Source organism: Pistacia vera, unplaced genomic scaffold (genome assembly GCF_008641045.1).
Source record: "Pistacia vera cultivar Batoury unplaced genomic scaffold, PisVer_v2 Contig483, whole genome shotgun sequence".
NCBI classification, from domain to species: Eukaryota; Viridiplantae; Streptophyta; class Magnoliopsida; order Sapindales; family Anacardiaceae; genus Pistacia; species Pistacia vera.
The window spans coordinates 554729-574536 of NW_022196316.1; the positions used below are offsets into that span (position 1 = coordinate 554729).

Genomic DNA, 19808 nt, shown 5'->3' on the forward strand with positions numbered 1-19808 from the left:
GACCACTACTAACAATATATTAAAAATTGATACAAATAAAAGTCTGAAATGAAATTATTTTTTTATTTAATATATAATATATATTTTTATTTTTATTTATATATATATATATATATAACCGGTCCAAAAAACTAGTTTCGGTTAACCGTTTTTTATTTTTTTCTGAACCGGTAACCAAACTGAAAATCCGATTTTTTGAATTTTTCGAACTATTTTTTCGGTTCGGTTGGGTTTTTGTATTTTTTTGAACGCCCGTAATTGCATCAATAGTGAATATATATAAGGAGTTTTTTAATGCATATATAAACGCATCGATGCCAAATAGACGACTCTCCCTATAGTGTCCACTTGTAACAAATCCGCCAACAAATATTATGTTAAAACAATTAAAAAAAAAAAAAAAAAGGGTTTAAGTGAAAACCCATGTCATAAGTCGGGTTTCGGTTCCAACCAAAGATCTAGGCTTTGACTCGGACTTGGTCCAAGTTTATTTTCTAACTGCATTTTGTAACAAGGGTAGGTTCGAGCCGTACCCGACCGTAATGACTTGGATCGGAGGTAGGTCTTTCTAGTTTAGGTAATTTCCCTACGCTTTGGTATATCCGCCCATTTCCATATATAAAAATAATGTGGTAAAATCATGCATTTAAGTAGGAGAGCGTTATGATTTAAAGTTTCATCAATGTTTTTTCTGACTATTTATGGTCCATGTTATTAATAAATAAAAGAAAATGTTGTTAGTGGCTCGGACTTTAAACACTTATTATATCTATTTATGAATCTTATTAGGTTCATAAATATTTTCCAAACAACTTTCAACCTTCATTAATAGTAGAATTAATTAATTAATCTATACAGGTGTTGTTTTAATGAGGGGAATCTAATCCCTATTAACTCATAAAAACAAATTAATTTAAAAAAAAATATTGAGGGTGTTATTGTAAATAAACAAAGAAAGCGTCAACGGAATTGGGCTTTGGGCCTAGCCTTGAGCTTACCAAACAGGGAGTTCCATTGACCAAACAAGGTAAAAGGACAGAAGTAAACCTGAAAGAAAAACTCTTTATTCAACCTCTGTTTCCCACTTTGACCCTATTATTTTCCTTAAAAGCCAATCATGGACTTTTCCGTCATTTCTTACCACCAACTCTGACTTGGCATCTTATGTGGCATCCTCTCACCTCTCTTCTCCCTCTGCAAAACGCCAGGTGTAACCGTCAACCATGAGCCAACAACAGAAAAACAAAAAAAACAAAAACAAAAACAAGAAAAAACACACAGTCTCTCTCTCGCTATAAAAATAAGTCTACTCAGCTGAAATATAAAAAAAACACTCTTCTCTTTCACTCCCTCTTTCTCTCTCTCTCTCTTCTGTCTTGCGTTACTTTCTTTTTCTTTTTTTTTTTTTCTTTTCTTTTTGTTTAATTATTTTTTTATTTTTTATTTCTTTTCTTTTTCAAACTTTGCCAGAAAAACTTGCACTTGCTTGCCTCTTTAAACAAATTTTCTCGGCAACCAAACACAGGAAACCGAACCGAACCAAAACCACGGGGTGTGCGTCAAATGTGATGGGAAGTGGACTCTCTTACCTCTTCCCTTGTATCAAACCGGTTAACCGAACTAACCGGACCACGCACCAACCGGAACAGGCTCACCAACCGGACCTGATCTTCGCTTCGTCTGAACCCTTGGATGAGACTCTTGGACACTCCTTCTGCTACGTCCGATCCTCTAACCGTTTTATCTCGCCAACTCCTTCCGATCGCTTTGTCTCTCCTTCACACTCTCTCCGTTTTTCTCCGACCCGTTCCGGACCCGGACAGCGTGGCCCGCTGCCCGAGACAGGGTTTAAGGCCATTTCCGGAGCGTCGGTTAGTGCCAATACTTCTACTCCCAGAACTGTCCTCCAACTTGACAATATTTACGACGATGCCACTGAGACTACGTTTACCGGTGGTTATGGTGTGAAGAGCAGTATTGTGAATGTCAGTGGTTTCGAGAGTACTTCGTCGTTTAGTGCTTTACCTCTCCAGCCGATGCCACGTGGCGGTGCTTACGATGCCTCCGAGCGGGGCCCGTTCTTCTTGTCTGGCCCGCTGGAGCGCGGGGCATTGTCGGGCCCACTGGACCAGAACACCGGCTGCTCCGACTCCGGTGGCCATGTCCATTTCTCTGCTCCGCTTGGCGGCATTTACTTAAAGAGGAAGAAGAAGAGGAACATTTTGGGGATTTCGGGAATCCGGAAAGCGTTTTACGAGAAGAAACGGCCGTGGGTGGTGCCGGTACTGAATTTCGTTTCTAGAAAGGACTGCAACCACAGTCACCACGACAACAACTTGGACGAGGAGGCTGCTGACGTGGCAAAAAACGAGAGGAATAATGATAATGTTCAATGGGCGCTGGGTAAGGCCGGTGAAGATCGTGTGCACGTGGTGGTATCCGAAGAACAGGGGTGGATGTTCGTTGGAATTTATGATGGTTTCAATGGTCCGGATGCGCCCGAATTTTTGATGGGTAATCTTTATAGAGCTGTTTATAATGAGTTACAAGGTTTATTTTGGGATGTTGAGGAGCCAGATGATGAAATCAAGAATGCAAATGATGATAATACTCAGGAAACTGAAACTAAAATTGACCCAGTGGTTTTAAGTAATGAAAATGAAACGAAAGATATAGAGAGAGCTAAAAAAGTGACTTTTGAATCAGAGGGAACAGAAAATAGGAGGAGGAGACTATGGGAATTTTTGGCCGAGGAGGACACCGAAGATGGATTGGATCTTTCTGGGTCAGAGAGGTTTGCATTTTCAGTGGATGATGCCATTAGTGTCAACAAGGAGAGCTCAGCTGCGAGTAGGAGATGGTTGCTGTTGTCAAAGTTGAAACAAGGGTTGTTGACAAAGCATAAGGAGGTTGGTTATGGGAGGAAATCATTGTTTCCGTGGAGGTTTGGATTGGAGGAGAAAGAGAAGGTTGGATTAGATGAGAACAGAGTAGAGGAGAAGGTTGCAAAGAGTGGAAAGAAGCGAAAAGAGGGCCCGGTTGATCATGAATTGGTGTTGGAGGCGATGTCGCGAGCTCTAGAATTGACTGAGCTTGCATACTTGGATATGACGGATAAGGTTCTTGATACGAATCCGGAGCTAGCATTGATGGGTTCGTGTTTATTGGTTGTGTTGATGAGGGATGAGGATGTGTATGTGATGAATGTGGGTGATAGTAGGGCAATTGTAGCACAGTTTCAGCCTGAAGCAGCTGAATGTAGTGTGGGGATGAAAGGGCCTGGGGGCAATGGGTCAAGTATGGAGGGTATAGTTGAGGAATTGCCAGTGACACAGGATGAAAGGGGAAGTAAGGTGAGGACAAATGAGGCTTCTGCCCAACGAATGAAATTGACTGCATTGCAGCTTTCGACTGATCACAGCACCAGCATTGAAGAAGTTAGTATTTGAAAACTTTCATACTTAGATTGTTTTATTCTGCATTTCATGAATTCATCACTTTAGCTCTCATTCACACACTTATATTACATCATGATAGTCAGTTCGATTGATTAGTGTAAAGTTCCTCCTGAACATGTTGTTTGTTTCTTTGTGATTGGTAGGAGTCGTTTTACTTGATAATATGCTTTTTTTGGAATTGATCTTGAAGCTTAATGTCTCTGAGCTTTGTGCGTTTGGAGGCATACAAACTCTTATTTTACCTTGTAAACAGGTTGGTGTTCAAAATTGTTAGGAAATACTGATTCAGAAATTTGTATACCTATTAGATACTCTTGGTTTTTTTGCAGTGTATATGCAATACCCTCAGGTTTTTTGCTGTTTTATTAAGCTGACAAGAAGCAACGGAGCGATGTTAATTTTCTGCTATCTGGAAGTGTACTTGGTAGATCACGATTTTTTTCTAGAAAGCTAAAGTGTACGACTTTGTGTCTGCATTTTCTACTTTTTGTTGGCATTTATGTACATGGGTCTACACATTTTGATGGAAATTGGCAGTGTTACTTAAATTATTAAATATATATTTCATTCCTTGAAACAAATCCTCTATGATTCTTATGCTTCTTATTCTTTGACTACCACCACTAAGGATTTGGAGCATCTTCTAGGAAAAGTTTTATGCTTATGAGATAAGGATAATTTTATTACTGAAGTGGTTGACCTTAGTCTTATGCTTATGGGATGGTATAATTTTATAGTAGAGATGCCTGATGCAGTGTTACAGTAAATGAACCCTTGGGATTTTGCGAATTCATATTTCTGTGTGTTGTATCATGATCTTACTAAGACCTCTTAAGATGATAAATGATAATTGTTAAAGAGTTTTCATGGAAGAGTGTTTGTAATGAGAAATCAAGCTACAGCTTCTATGTGAGTGTCATGAAATCCTAATTTCAGTTTTTAAAATAATGCATGTGGTTGGAAAGATGAGAACTTTTATGGAATCTAGGGTTGTGAAAACATCTTAGTTCAGGTACTGAAATCAAGCTTGAATGCCTCCTGAAATTTTCTGAGTTAAGAGGGTAAGAAATGTTTGCAAAAATTTTAGTTGAATCCCCTTCAAATGGCAATTAATAAAGTCTCTTACTGTTTGGAACCCTAATGCTGAAGAGGCTCTGATACGGAAGGATAGTTTATTAACAGATGGTGGAAGAACTCTTGGTTGAAAAGAAGCCTTTTGGCGGTGGCTTTATGGTTCGAGTATGTAGTAACAACCTTGTTTCTCATGACTTAGGTAACACATGTTGGGTGCCAGGAGCTATTGTGTTTCAGACTTTTCTAAATATGAATTTCTAGGACATTAGGAAGTCCTTTGGTATTGCACAGGCTTATTGCTGTTAATAGGTTAATAACATAGGGATGTGGATCTGTTTATAGTGGGAATATTGTATGATATTGTCAGAATTATAGATGGTGGGGTATGATTGGTGTTTGAATCCTTTAATATGCCCAAAAGTATGAATGTATTATTGTAGAAGAGTATTTAGTTAATTTAAAATATTACTTGTATCTCAGTGATTGAGAATATGTCTTATCTGATGATTGCTTCCCTTAGGTGATGTCAAAGGTATGTTGCACTATATTTTATGTAATCAGACATGTAATCAGGTGAGTCTAGGATAGTGACTCTCCCGGAAGACTTCTGACAATACTTGTGGGCATTCTGTGTCGTGTTGACATCTGTAGTTTGGGGAGTGTGTTAACACAATGGATAGTAGTGTCTGGTCCAATATGTTGTACTTCGATAATTATTATTATGTGTGGAAGTATCTTGTGTGCCAAGATATATGTAGTGATTTAGTGCCTAGTTCGGGAAGCGTTGGAGGATGTAAGTCAGTAAGCCAAGTTATAATTATGATATTTAATAATATTCCAAACTTTGCAACATTATATGAAAAGAATGCTGTGTGCTCAGAACTGAGTGCATCTATAATCTATAGCATATCTTCTATCATGAAGGTCTGGTTTTGAGAATGAATTACTAAGGTAGTGCAGATAATACTTGAATGTTACACATCATAGCTTGCTGGCAACCTGACAGCATTAATTATTTGTCTTAAACATTTTAATTTGTTCTTCTGATGGTATGCTTGATTGATCATTTTTATTCGTGTATATAAATATTATATATGGCTCATTGCTATATCTTTTTGGTTGTATTGAAGATTTTGACTGTATGGTGAACTTTTCTAGATTAGATTAATCAAAATTGCAATCTTGCTTTTCTCTTTTTTTGTTTGAAGTGGAGTTCTGTCATCTGTTCCCTGTTTCTTTTTCACTGGGAAGCCTGAGCAGTTGTCTGTATACTGGAAACAGGATGAATGCTGTTATAAACTTTCCATTTTTTTTTCTTCCTTGCTGCTTCTCTGACACACACGCTGATGTGCTCCCAAAGTCTAGTGTTTGCAGACCCTATGTACACATGATATTGAACCAAAATGGTTAGCATGGACTTTTTCTCAATATTGAGTCAGCCTGTGCTTATTGCAGAGTAGTTATGCTCACTTGGTGACAAATGAAATTCATTGATAACATTTGGTTTTTCCATGAAGTTTCAACTTTAATGGATTGCTTGCTTCATATTAAGATGATAATGTCCGATCCAAATGTGTCATTGCACTTGCATGTATATTTTCATTAATGATAAAATATTCAATCTACTTGCCCTTCTTCTTTTCCTTGGCCGTCCCGCTGGCCCTTCACCGCCAAGTATGGTTATCTCTACCCTTAAACTAACTGTATGATCTTGTTAATGAAGGGAAGTAATGTAGATTTGCTAAGAACTTTGGTTTGCACTAATATTGCAGGAAATCATAAGAATAGAGAATGAACACCCGGATGATAGCCAATGTATTGTCAATGATAGAGTGGAAGGTCGTCTTAAGGTTACCAGAGCATTTGGAGCTGGATTTCTGAAAAAGGTTTGTCGTATATCCTTTGTAATAACTATTTTGTTGCAAGGATTTCTGATAAAAAGTAATTCTGGTTGATAATTATTACTGTTTGGTGATTTGTACATCATGGTAGCATATATCTTCGTTATAGGTGCTCATTGCTTGCTATGTTCTAGTAAATTATATCCTCATGAATAATATTCATCACTACGGTATATGGACAAGACATATTGGCTTTTACAGATAATGCAGTGTATAAATTAAAATGTTGTAATTTTTGGATATCTTTTAAAAGTGTTGTGATAGAGGAAATGCTGTATATAGCATTGGAAATGATTCAAGTTGCAGGTCACCTTTATCAGTGCATAAAAATATCATTTCTGTTGTATGCTGTGTCATGTGAGCCAACCGAATATCATTACTGTACTTATTATTTTAATGTTTCAATATATGTGTCCTTGCTCTAACAAACCACAAGAATATCATCACTGATTTTGCTAATGCTTCACTCATTTATGCATTCTTGCTCTTACAAAACCACACTTGAGCATTACACTTATGTTTCATTTTTTCAATTGATGAAGTTCCCAGTGTATTGTTTTATCCAATGGTGTGTTTTAAAAACTTGCTCAATGATATCATGGCATCTTGGTGCAGCCCAAGTTGAACGATTCATTATTGGAAATGTTTCGAAATGAGTATATTGGAACTGCTCCATACATATCCTGCACGCCTTCTCTTCATCACCATAGACTCTGCCCAAGAGATTAATTTTTGATCCTCTCATCCGATGGCTTATATCAGTATCTGACCAATCAGGAAGTGGTTTCAAATGTTGAGAGTTTCATGGAGAAGTTTCCAGATGGTGATCCTGCACAGCACCTAATAGAGGAGCTGCTCTTCCATGCAGCTGACAAAGCTGGTAAAATGTTTTTTCTTTTCTGCTTATTTCTTTAAATGCTAATAATCATCCAGTTGTACAAAATGTGGAAAAGTAATTATGAGATTTAACCTCTGAAAGTAAGGGTGTTTCTTCCACAGTAAATAGTATCAAAGCTTTTTCCATGTCAATATTAAGCCATTTGTCAACTATTTCTCAATGTAAACGTTCTGGCATAATTTTTAGTCGTTTTTCTTCTGCATTACAACAGGTAATTTTAGTTATCTTCTTAATATTATTAACGTGATTGGTTTCGAGTAATTTATTCATGGTTATCTGACTTATTGATTATGCATTGACTTATTAATTATAATGTATATGTAATTATTGACTTATTGATTATGCATTGAATTGATGGTAGGAAAAAATGATAGAGCTGTAAGATGAAACACCAACAGGGGAAAGTGAAAAAACAGAAGCAAAAATATGTGAGAAAGTTCTGGGTAAAGCTTTCGGATTTAATCAAAATTTTGAATTTTCACACACTAAGCATCATGATACTGCAGCAGAAGCAGAGTTAAGGTGCATAGTACAACAAGAAGAAAATAAGATTAAACAGTTGGAGGAGCAACTCGTCTTAGTTGATCAACAAAAACATAAAGTAAAAAGCCTTGAACAACAACAATTTGTCCTGTTGGAGATGATGCAGCAGCTAACTATAGCCCTTGAACTACAACAATCTGATAAAGCTCCAACTCGACAACCATCGCCATCTCCAATTGCTAAAGACTCGTCCTTATCAACTACAACTATTTCGAAAACCTCAACTGGTGACACTTGAGATGCTCTAGATATTGATGGTTAGTTTTTTGTTGTATAGGCAATATATATTTTGACAAGTATATATATATATATATTAGTGTTCAGATTTTTATATTGTGATGGATTATTTTGTTGATGTTGAATGTATAAACTAGGTTAATACAAAATGCTTTTGCCACTAATTATTTTCTAAAAAAAAAACATATTTTGCAATTAATTTTTTAATTGCAAACAGTAATTTATCATAATTGAATTCCACATTTAGCGTTTAAAATTATAAGAATTAACCACCAAATTTTGGTCATTAAAAGATACATTCGTTTAATAATAAAATAGTCGTGAAAACCTTTTGGATTTTACATTTAGCGTCTAAAATTATTAGAATTAACTACTAAATTTTGGTCACTAAAAGATACATTCGACCACTAATAAATAGTCGTGAAAACCTTTTGGTTTTCATATTCAGTGTCAAAGTATTAGAATTAACCGCTAAATTTTGGTCATCAAAAGATACATTCGTTTACTAATAAAATAGTTGCGAAATTTTTTTACGAAATTACCCTCACACTTTTAGCGTCTAATTTTTGTGGCATTTACGACAAATTATTAGACACGAAAAGATACATTTTGCAACTAATTGATTAATCGCGATACTATTTTACCAAAGTACCCTTGAACAATTAGCGTCTAGGGGGGGAGACTATTTTAACCAGCAATTAGCGACTAATTTGCTTTGCAAAAAAAAAAAATTTCCGCGACTAACTAAAAATTTAGACGCCCACACTTTCTGTGACAGCGATTTCGCAACTACATGNGATAGGGGGAAGTTCAAATGACAAAGGCAGACTAATGTTAGGTAGTCATCAAGAGTTGAGTAGATGCCTGAAAATTCAGTTCAGGATTAAAAAAGAAAAAAAGGGAAGGGTTGTTGGGAAATGCTCTTTAGGGACAAAAAGGAAAGAAAGAACTCATTTTGTTTAATTTTTTTTCAATCTTTTTCTTTTAGACTTTTGCTTTACTTAGAGATTTGCATAGATGGAGGCTCTTAACATTCCAAGGTGCCTTCCTTTTATTTTTTTCTTTTCTATTCAAGGCAGAGAAAAAAGAAAAAGAAATAGTCTGTAGTATGGTTGGGGGGGTACAGTTATACTTACTGAACTTTGAGCATTTCCTAATGAAAGGTGAGCGTCTGTAATTTTGAAGGTGGATTTCCACCCATGCGGTTTACAAAGTTGGAATTTCATTTTCAGATTCCTTTTGTAGAAATCATTTTCTCATTACTTCCATTCAATGAAAAAACTGTGAAACTAAAAATTACAACATTTTACAGTTAATTTGGAATTTATGCGGGTAACAGAAGGGTGCATTCTTGCTTGCACCCATGAAACTAAATCCTCCTTAGTTGCCACAAAATAACCAGCTCTTTCTTCGCTTTGCCTAAATGGTGCTGCAAATTTCTCCAAGTGGGTCGCGAAGGCTGCGGCCAAACCTTGTGAGAATTTGTGAGTTCCTGTACCGGTTTGAGCCAAAAACAACTCCGGTAATTCCTCTTTGCGTTGAACTGTTTTTTCCAGCGTCGCTATCCACTCTTCAAGGGCAGTCTGAGCTGCACCGATGGAGAGTGATCGCACATCAAGATTCCATTCATCCCCAGTTTTGTTATGTAAACCAGGATATAAACCATACAAGGTTCCTAAATAGAGCAGCTCATGTGCTCTCACATGGAGATTTCTATTTCGACAAATATCGATCAAGCAATTGCAGAATGGTCTTCTGGCATCAACCGCAGTGTCCCTAATGACAGTCCTAAACTCCTCCTTGATGATCTGAAAGTCGGTTTTCTCGTCTTCAATCAATTTGACAAAGGCAACCAACTTTGGATTAGCTTGCTGCAAACATGCAATCACCTTGTCAACATCCTCACTGGTCTCACACAGGGCCATAACAGACAGCAAACACCCACAAAGCCTATCATCCGGTTTAACGCCGCGTCCAACAGAGACATCAAACACTCTTACCAAATCATTAATCCTCCTAGCCTTTCCCAAACACTGAATCAAACAAGTAAACCCCATCACATTGATCTCAACCCCCTGCTCAGGCATCTCTTCAAACAAATCCATTGCCTTATCAACCTTCCTGCCACTACCATATATGTTCAGCATTGCCGTATAGCTATAACTATCCGGCTTACAATTCTCCGACTGTTTCATATGCTCAAACAGCTTCTCTGCTTCCTCAACCAATCCAATATCCGCACACATATTCAACAATGTGTTATAAAAAATAAAATCCATCGGCCACCTATTCTCCCTCATTCGCTCCCATAATTCTAAAGCATCCTTAGCCCACCTAGCCTTGCCATAAATCTTGATAAGGGCAGTTAAAGTTTTCTCATCCGGGGTTAAACCTGATTCAATCATTTCATCAAACAAACTTCTAGCCAAACCAGGCTTTCCAGCCTTGCCCATTGCTTCTAACAATGTATTGTACACAACCAAATTAGGCTGCACACCTAAAGATTTCATTTCTTGTAAAACATACCTAATGCCATCATAATCCCCTGCTTCACCAAACATCTTCCCCAACACAGAAAATGTAATGGCGTCAGGTTTCCACCCAGTAGCTACCCCTCTCTCATACAAACTCAACACTTCCTCTACTTTACCTAATTTAGCATAAACATCTAAAATAGCAGAATATGTAACTTCATCAGGCATTAAACCAGTTTTATACATTCTTTCAAACCATTCTATCGCTTTATCAAAACGATTGCATCTTTTGGCACAAGTAATAATAGTAGAGTAAGTAATGTTGTCAAGCTTAATTTCATTGCTTACCATTTCATTTGCAAGCTCCTCAATGAGCTGAAACTGCCTCCCAAACCTCAAAGACTTCATGGTAACATTGTAGAATATAGTTTCCATAGGAAACAAATTCTGAGTCTTTATCCAATTAAAGAAAAGATAAGTCTTTTGCCAAAATTTCAAGCTGTTGAGTATCAAGAGAGCATTTTCTCTAGTGGGTTGCTGTGGGATTTCATTTAGGGCAGCCAAGAAAGCTTCTTCAGAGTTGTCACAGTCATTGAGCTTCTGTGCAAAGAGTTTTAGCTCTCTAATCTGAGGATTGTACGAGTAAGCGGAGCGCTTATGCCTCTGAAGTGAAAGCACAGACCTTTTAGGCTTGGTGGGGTTAACCCATGTGGACTTTGGCTTGGATAAAAGATGGATTTGGTCATTCTTGGTTGGAGAAAGAGTGGTTGTGGAGAGAGGCTTGAGTTGCTCAGACAAAGACGGAGTCTTCGGGTTTGGAGAGTCTGGTACATTTTGAGACTTTGATGGAGCTTTTAAGGAGCTGCAACAAACACTGAATTTTACAGCACGGTGAGTTCTCTGTGGTTTGGTGAAGAAAACGGGTCGTCTTTTATCTGATTTTTGTACGGTGTGATGAACATCTAGAGGTGTGGAGAGAGAAGCAGCCATGAGTGAAGGAAAGAAGAAGAAAGAGGTTTTGGGGTTGAAGAAAAATGTTAGGATGCTTAAATAGTTAGTGAGTAAAGAGTAAGGTGATTCTTTTTAGGATATTTTCGTGAGACCTTATCTTAATTCAAAATTATTTTTAAAAAATTCGGAAAAAAAAAAAAAATTGGGTTAGAGATCCACCAAAGGTGGGTAGCCTTAACCGGATGTGTGGTAACAAGAATGTCCGAAGACAGTTCCCGTCCCTGTCAGGGGAGATGCCAACCATCTCTCCTTTCTACGAACACATTGAAGGGGAAGATCAACTCTTTATATAAAGAAATAGACTGATCTATAAACAATCGATGTGGGATACCGTAAATCACTCGTATCGTTAAACATCTTTATTATGAGTAAAAAGTGTTTACATTGCCAAGATTTTGGGAGGAGGATTTTGTTTTATAGCTGTAGTTTTAGGGTGGTCTTGCTGGCAAAATCTATACTCACTCAAGTATTAAGAGTGTCGTTGGGCAAAGGCGTACGTCACATACATGGTGAAAACTCTGAACTTGACAAGCTTCAGAATCTGCTAAATATCTCGGTATCAACACAAGATTGAATTATTTAGTAATAAGCATTCAAGAGCTTACTGCAACGTCTCCAAATTTAGCATATTAAATGGAACTAAGATAATCACAAGAGTAAGCCATGAAACTTTAAAACCCACAAATTTAGAAATTTTGTTTCCTTCCAGCAATTTCATTAGCTACACTTGTACAGGAAGAAACACTAGTGGCAAGCTCCATCTCTGCTTTGTTACAGTATATCTGAGCAGCGTAAGTTCATAACATCAAGAAAAATTAGACAGCTGCAATGGTAAGTGTAAAGATATCTCTGTTAAATAATGACAATATTAAAACAACTGAATCAGATACATATAAACCATTTTCGATTTCATATTCCGACAATTCCTAATCTCTTCCATTTTCTATATTTGCATGGGAACCAAAATGGGGCAATTCAGTTTGACTGAATTGTGTAACTAATAACAACTATTATTCAGTTGAACAATGACAAAGTATTACACAACAAAATTGAATATATATACCATCTATGACCCCTCGCTATGAGGAACTATCATATACGGTTTCCAGTAGTTGTTTGACATGGCTCTCAGCTTGTTTTCGAACAGACGGGTAAGGAAAACGTCCAATCACCTCAGCTCCAAAGGAAAAGACAAGAGCTTTTCTAGCTGTTTTTAAGTCAATACCACGTGCTTGAAAGTAGAAGAGTTGGCTTTCTTCTAGGTCACTTATAGCAGCTCCATGGGAGCACTTCACATCATCAGCAATAATCTGGAGATTGGGTTTTACATTTACGGTTGCACGAGGTTCAAGGAGGAGACTCCTCGTTAGTTGTCCAGCATCTGTTTGTTGTGCGTATCTGCATAATTCAAGTAGAGCTATAAACACCACAAACAGCATGCCACTGACATCCTCAAAACTATCTTTAGACTATAGCAAGCAAGATAAATGGAGTAATAACTAATAAATAATTGATATATGACAATAAGCCATACAAATGCCAGACATTTCCTCTCCAGGTATTCATTAGCATCAATTTTTAACGAGTGATCCTATGTCAGAAACCAGTAACTTGTAAACTGGAAAATAGAAATGTGATCATATACCTAGATCACATAAAGTCAGGCACACGATCAAATAATGTTACCAAGTACAAAAATTACAATAAAAAGGGACATGCAACAAAATTACCTGTTGACCTTTACGTTTCCATCGAAAACCGCTTGTCCTTGCGGATGGGCCACAATACACTTGTGAAGTTGTCGAGAATAACCTCGAGGATAATCAAAGACTAGGCTACTATGTAAATCTTGTGTTTGCTCAGTGACAGACAAATGAAATGTGGACACCTCTGTTACCGTTTCTGGGCCAAGTTGTTGAACATGGACATTGTGCCTGCTCAATTTTCCACCAGTGCTTACCTCTACAAGCTCATAAGTACTGGATGATTCCTACAAATGGCAAATTGATGAATAAATTTACTGCTGCTCAATAAATCACAGAACGTAAAGGTACAAAATGGTTTCAAGAATTGACAAGTAAAGAGACAGGTAATGAGGCTATGACAAGGGGAAGATTCCTATAATCAACTGACCACTTGCAAAGAACAACCTGAACATTTCCTCAGTCGACAAATCGGAGGCAACAAGACCAATCATGAACCCATACTTCAGTCGACAAATCGGAGGCAACAAGACCAATCATGAACCCATACTTCAGTCCATTATAATTGATTCTTAAGAAAAGTATTGCAATCATTTATGCAATACTTTGGGAATGTTAGCCATCATCTAGAATATTGACAAGATTATATAATTAATTAAATAAAACTGGACAAAGGAGCACCAAGAAAATTAGATGGTCTCCACGAAAAGAAGAAAGACTTCAGAAAAGCAAAACCTGAAAGCAGGTTCTAGACTTAGTCCTAGGTGAAACTACAGGATGAAACTGACCATCGAGGTCTTCTCAAGTTGACATTCAGTATCCATTAAACTTACTAAAGCACGAACACAGACATAAATTGACCATATTACCATTTGTTTCATGTTCAATGCTCAATTTAACATTACAAAAATTAACAAAATTTAAGCCAAAAACATGTATCCTGAACTCACTTTCAAAGTCTTCTACAAACTGAACTGATTATCTATAAGCTCAAAGAAATTTAAGTCTTAGCAATACCAAGAACAATAACAAGAATTTACCTGCCTCACTGTAGTCCACTTGATATGAGCAGCTCTCAAAGACTGACTCTGGACATAAGAATGTCTAACTTTCCCTCCTCCTCCAATCACCACCTCCAAAACCGGATTCGCCCAATAACACGCATTCCCCTCTTTACCTACAAACTCCTCCACTATACCAACCTCTCCTCCCTCCTCAACCAACACAAACACCCTCGGATTGGATATCGGCAACTTTTTCGACTCCTCATTGCCTCCCTCAACCGAAAAATACTTCAAATAAATCGGAATTTCTACCTTACATCCTGCAGGAACATAAATAACCCCTAAATCCGGTGCCCCCATACCATTAATTGACCAAAACAAATCACCCCATTTAAAATCACCAATAAACTTACTTACCCTTTCCATAATTCTATCTGAAGCCCTTAGCAAACTACCTAAATAAACCCTCTAGCAATTTTGACAAATTCAACCAGACTCTTTCAAAAACCATCAATAAAAAATTGGGGAACTGGGTATCACCTGAAACATCCAAGAATCAAGGAATTGCGCAGAGTGAGAAACGGTTCAATTAGGGAACTTTTAATGAGAGAAGTGTCATACGAAAAGGCTCATCTTTACGGGAGGGCCAAGGAGTAGAGAGGAGGGTTTGAGAGGAGAAGTCTCTGAGTTTCTGAGAGGAAGAGGCTGCGAAGAGAGGGAGAGAGTCTTCAAGAATCACTAATTGAAGCACGAAAGGGTCAGAAAAGAGGGCAGTGAGGCGGAGTTGCGAATGTTTGAAGCGAAAAATTCTGAGTTTGTTGAGTTTTGGCTTTGGTTTTGGTTTGGGAGTGAGTATGGGACAGACATGACTTGAAGTTGTGGCGTGAAAGACAATACAGACATCGATGGCCGATGATTATTCTCAATTTTGCGATCAGAATTCTAATCTGAGAGTTGAGTTTTGTGAAACTTCAAGCTTAACTTGGTTTTGCCTTAGTATTTCTGTACAACATGCCTATAACAAGTGAACCAGGGTGCGCGTGTGCGCCACACGTCATGATGTGGCACATCCTCATTGGTAAGGATTTTTTTTTAAGTTTATCTTCTTTAATTAAGTTATTAAAATAAAAATGGAAAATTTATAACAAGTAAAAAAATGTGGGAAATGATATAATAGTTTCAAATTAATTTAACATTGTTTGTGATATAAAATTTATTATTAAATATTATATTTTAAATGAAATTAGGTGCAACCTATGTTTAACAAACAATCATATATTAAAGACATTTGCATTAATTTTTCATATTAATTATGATTATTTTACTAAAAAATAAAACATGGGCATTTAAATTGAAATTAAATTAAAAACTGGTTGGATTTGGGCTTTCAATTTTTGGGCCATAAACTAGACCATAGGCCCAACGGACCCAACATTTGACACAAACATTTTGAGTCATTTCGCCCATGATAAGCTTAAACATTTTGGCCATACCTGCAAGTGAGAGTTTTATTAGTGTATGTCCTAAGAACCAATCGTGTCGTCGTTCTAAGACATTATGTTTGTATATAATGTAATGTATATATTTTGTATATACATTTTATCTTATCAATAAGAAAGTGTTCTTATTTACATGTAATTTGCTCATTTATATATATGTATTACATGTGAAATGTCTGTGATATAAATCTTTAGAAGATCAAAATCATCAAAGTATTCCCTATTATTAATTTTATGGTAATAATATTACATAGTAGGCATGCTGAATACCTCCGTAGAATATCACTTGATAGTATTAGTGTCGGTTTATAAAAGTTAAATCACTAGGGCATTAACATGGATACGCGGTTAGTGAACTATTTATCGAATATAACCATTTAGGAATCACATGGACATTTAAAATGTAGTCAATGATTTATCAAAAATCGTACTAGTATTATTAATCCTTAGACTTGAGATATCACGATTAGATTTTGCATAAATGCATATGTTCAATGGTGTATAACACGAGACTAATCATGTCTATGTTAATAAGCCGATTTGGCCATGTGTTTTTTTATGTGTGAGGACAGTGATAGTCAGTTGAGATCCGTTGACTTGGTTAGATTGATATCAAGTTCCTAGATAATGTCAAGATATTGGAAAAGGAATCTCTGACCAGGTATATAAAATTTTACTGAAAGGTTGTTCACATGGTGACATGTTCCATATGTATTGATTATCAGTTTGATATAAAATTAAGATAAAGATTTTGACATACCATAAATCCATTCTTAATTGGGATTAGACAACAGAGATTTGATTATACAGTGCGTATGATTATAAAAGGATTCGTTAGAGTATATCTTCATTGTGACTTAGGGGTTATGAAGCATTGCTAGATGTCTGCCATAATCGTGGGAGTTTTATTCATAAAGATTTATGACAAAACATATCGAAATAGACTATGATATTGGTCCATGATTAGGCCACAGTGAACTTAAGAGGTCACACATAAAAATTAAGGAGAATGGAGAAATAGCCAAAGAGAGTTGATTATCCAAGGTTGGCTAGACACATACCAAGGGTAATAAGTTATTTAATTATTATCATTGAATTGATTCATGGAGGGTTATATTAGTTATTATGAATAATTTAAGAGTTAATTGCTAATTGGAATTCATGGAATTCCAATTCATAATTAATCATTTTCTTATATTAATTGTTTAATAATGGGTTGTAATTGTAAACATATGAACAATTTAAGGGTTAAATTGTTATGTAAATAATTTAAGAGTTAAATTGTTAATTTGATTAATGTTAATCCAATGTTATTATTTAAAGAAGTTTAACAACTTCATAATATTATGAATTATTTACAACTCCAAAAACATTATGGAATTGTTAAGGAAGTCTAAAACAATTATTGAATTCTTTATTATAAAGCTACATAATAAAGAAAATGATATGTCAATTTTAAGGTAAAGATCAAAATTTCTAAGAACCCAAATGTCTCTCTTGGCCTAATTCTTCTTTTACCTTAGTGTGGATACTCTTTTGTTTAATTTCTCTGAAATTAAAGTCTTCAAAGTTGCTAAGGACTTGAGGTAACAAGTTATACCTTACTTGTTTTTCAATTTGATTGAATTTTTTTTTTTTTCGCAAAATATGAATATACATGTTATAGTATCACATGCATCATTCTCCATGTATTCCATCCTACATTTTTGGCCATCGATCTTGTCAAAAATGACTAGATCGACACACAGTCAGCCAGATTAGGTTGGTCGTGCCTATTCCGATGATGGACGCCGACAGTAATTGCCTCTTCCAAGACTCGAATACAAGACTCCTGGATATAACTAACTCTAATGACTAAAGAACTTGCCATCCGCCCACAAGAGGAGAGGTAATTTTTATTTCAGAACAATGTTCTTGATGTTCAACAGGTGCATTCTCTGGAGGTTGCACTCAATTCTTTACAACAAATCTAGTGTCGATAAAATCTTCTATTTTTGGATTTTCCAGATCTTTAATAGGTACACTTCAGGGACTTAGCGAGTGACTTCGATACACACATCCCTCCTTCCGCTTTTGCTCTGTTTTGCTCCGTTGTTTTCTCTAGTTTTTTGTCTTTAGTTTCTTTATATATTGTGAGGTAGTAAAAAATGAATAGAAGAGTGAAACAAAAAGTCAAACTCATTAAATTCACTCTTCCATTCATTTTTTGTCACATCACTTTGTATGAAGATCTTTGTAAAATTTCTTTATAAGTGTAGTATTACTCATAGTCTTTAACATCTTAAAGGAAGTGTAAAACCTCATTCCCATGATCATCCGTCATTGCTATAACATTCTAAGTTAATGCAAACAATACATCAACACTTCTAATGGCAACCATTCAACACCATATGATCTCCAATACTACAAGTTTTGCCACAATCAACATCAACACTTCATTTTCTTCAATTAAATATAACAACTCATAAAACATAAATGACAATAACTTCATGTATAATGAATAGAATTCAAGACAATAAATAACATTAATGAGTTCAACTGCACTTGCCATCAACTAATTCTATGTTTTAAAGCCTTAATTTTAGGTTTTATTAAAATCTACAAACCCTAGCATAATCCCTATAGTCATGGGAGGTTCTTCCTTACCTTTTTAAAGAATTCCCCCACCAAATCCTTTGCCCTTATCTTCTTTTATACCTTAATCCTACAGATATAACATTATACCTCAACGTCTACCTCAAATCTTCAAATAACATCAAAACTAGGGTTTTTAATCCCTACCTTAAACTCTTCAATTTGAAGATCCAAGGCTCCTATCTTGTTCTCCTTGAAAAAATTATGCAAAACTCCTTTGAAACTTATAGAGAGAAAGCTTGTTTTATAGAGGATTTGAGAGAAAATGGAAGAAAGGTTGAAGAAATGATGTCTCCTCTTGGCTTGAACGAATTTTCCTCTTATTTATAGAAAAATATTTCATTAATTTTCTAAAATTATGCTATCGGCCCAATTATTTTAATTGTATAACTCATAAGTCCTTAATTCTTCGCATAAGGGTATTTTGGTAATTTGGCACTAAACATAATTATTACTTAATTAATGTAATTAAATGCAATTAAGCGTACTCATCCTTGACTTTTGCAATGCTTATCTATAGGTAAAATGACTATTTTGCTCCTAATACCTTTTTATGGATAATTGATTCATACCGTTCCAAATGAATTGACTATTTTGCCCTTAGTTAGATTTTATGCTTTTTAACATAAAATTAACATCTAAATGACTATTTTGAGTTGGGAACATGCCTTTGACATCTTGGGTATCACAAAGACTCATTGCGAACTAACTAATTATAAGCTGACACATCGTGTTTGTAAGAGAAAGTTAGTGAGAATGGTTTGTGGGTGTAGTATTACTGCCACATTTTTGGATGAAATCAACCCTATTGACAAATCCCCAAACTTAAAGAAAAAAACCCATGCTTTAACTTAAAATCCTAAGTAAAGACTTGTTTTTGTCATATGAAGAAATTGTTGCTGGATGGATTTGAGCAATATATTGGGTTATTAAAGGGTTTAAAAGAGAGAAGAAGTCAGTTATACAATTTGAAAGTTGTTCCAAATAATAAATCATTGAGTATGTTGCATATATGTGTATGAAACATGTTTAACAAACTATTTTTTTAATGAGTTGTTGTTTTCATGGTTGTTTAAGCTTACACTAGTCTTTAGATGTTGAAAATGGGTGGTTTTTTTTTTTTTTTTTTTTTTTTCATATCTAGGTATGGGTATTGGCCAATATGGGAGGATTTAGATGAAAAAAGGATTGGAGGTTGAAGACAAGTTTTGTTCGACACCTACTATTCGGACACATTCGGCTGGATTCGACCAAGGTAAGTTTTGCCCAAATGGAAAAATCCTATCGAATGTGTTCAAATAGGAGGAGGGTGTCTAACAAATCAGGCCAATTGTAGCTTTTTTAAATCGGTTGAATTTGTTTGAATCTTATG

The 19808-nt window shown here is 35.8% G+C and overlaps 3 protein-coding genes and 1 non-coding gene across 6 annotated transcripts; 1 reads left to right on the forward strand and 3 right to left on the reverse strand.

Moving 5' to 3' along the window:
- The first annotated feature begins 1411 nt into the window (after positions 1-1411).
- Positions 1412-8086, forward strand: LOC116146749 (protein phosphatase 2C 29). 3 transcript variants are annotated; one of them, XM_031432184.1, is made up of 4 exons: positions 1414-3437; positions 6305-6418; positions 6976-7313; positions 7693-8086. In XM_031432184.1, the coding sequence occupies exons 1-3, from the start codon at positions 1569-1571 to the stop codon at positions 7087-7089; spliced, it is 2097 nt and encodes a 698-aa protein (XP_031288044.1). In that variant the 5' UTR covers positions 1414-1568; the 3' UTR covers positions 7090-7313; positions 7693-8086. The 3 variants fall into 3 exon arrangements, with proteins under 3 accessions (XP_031288045.1, XP_031288044.1, XP_031288043.1); XM_031432183.1 differs by having other exon boundaries at positions 1416-3437; positions 7049-7313; XM_031432185.1 differs by lacking the exons at positions 6305-6418; positions 6976-7313; positions 7693-8086 and adding exons at positions 3602-3711; positions 3788-4262 and having other exon boundaries at positions 1412-3437.
- A 1068-nt stretch (positions 8087-9154) lies between these two features.
- LOC116146854 (pentatricopeptide repeat-containing protein At5g46580, chloroplastic-like) lies at positions 9155-12536 on the reverse strand. The gene is made up of 3 exons (XM_031432301.1): positions 12495-12536; positions 12324-12378; positions 9155-11664 (listed from the first exon to the last, which is right to left on the reverse strand). Exons 1-3 carry the CDS (start codon positions 12534-12536, stop codon positions 9401-9403), a joined length of 2361 nt encoding a protein of 786 aa, XP_031288161.1. The 3' UTR covers positions 9155-9400.
- LOC116146884 lies at positions 11732-11859 on the reverse strand. The gene has a single exon (XR_004130570.1). It is a non-coding gene; the product is annotated as a U6atac minor spliceosomal RNA (small nuclear RNA).
- LOC116146855 (protein ABCI7, chloroplastic-like) lies at positions 12484-14859 on the reverse strand (the record flags this gene model as incomplete). Its single annotated transcript, XM_031432302.1, has 4 exons — positions 12484-12994; positions 13327-13586; positions 14340-14623; positions 14844-14859. Coding segments are annotated over 4 exons (879 nt in total), but the record flags the coding sequence as incomplete, so codon positions are not given.
- Positions 14860-19808: the final 4949 nt, after the last annotated feature.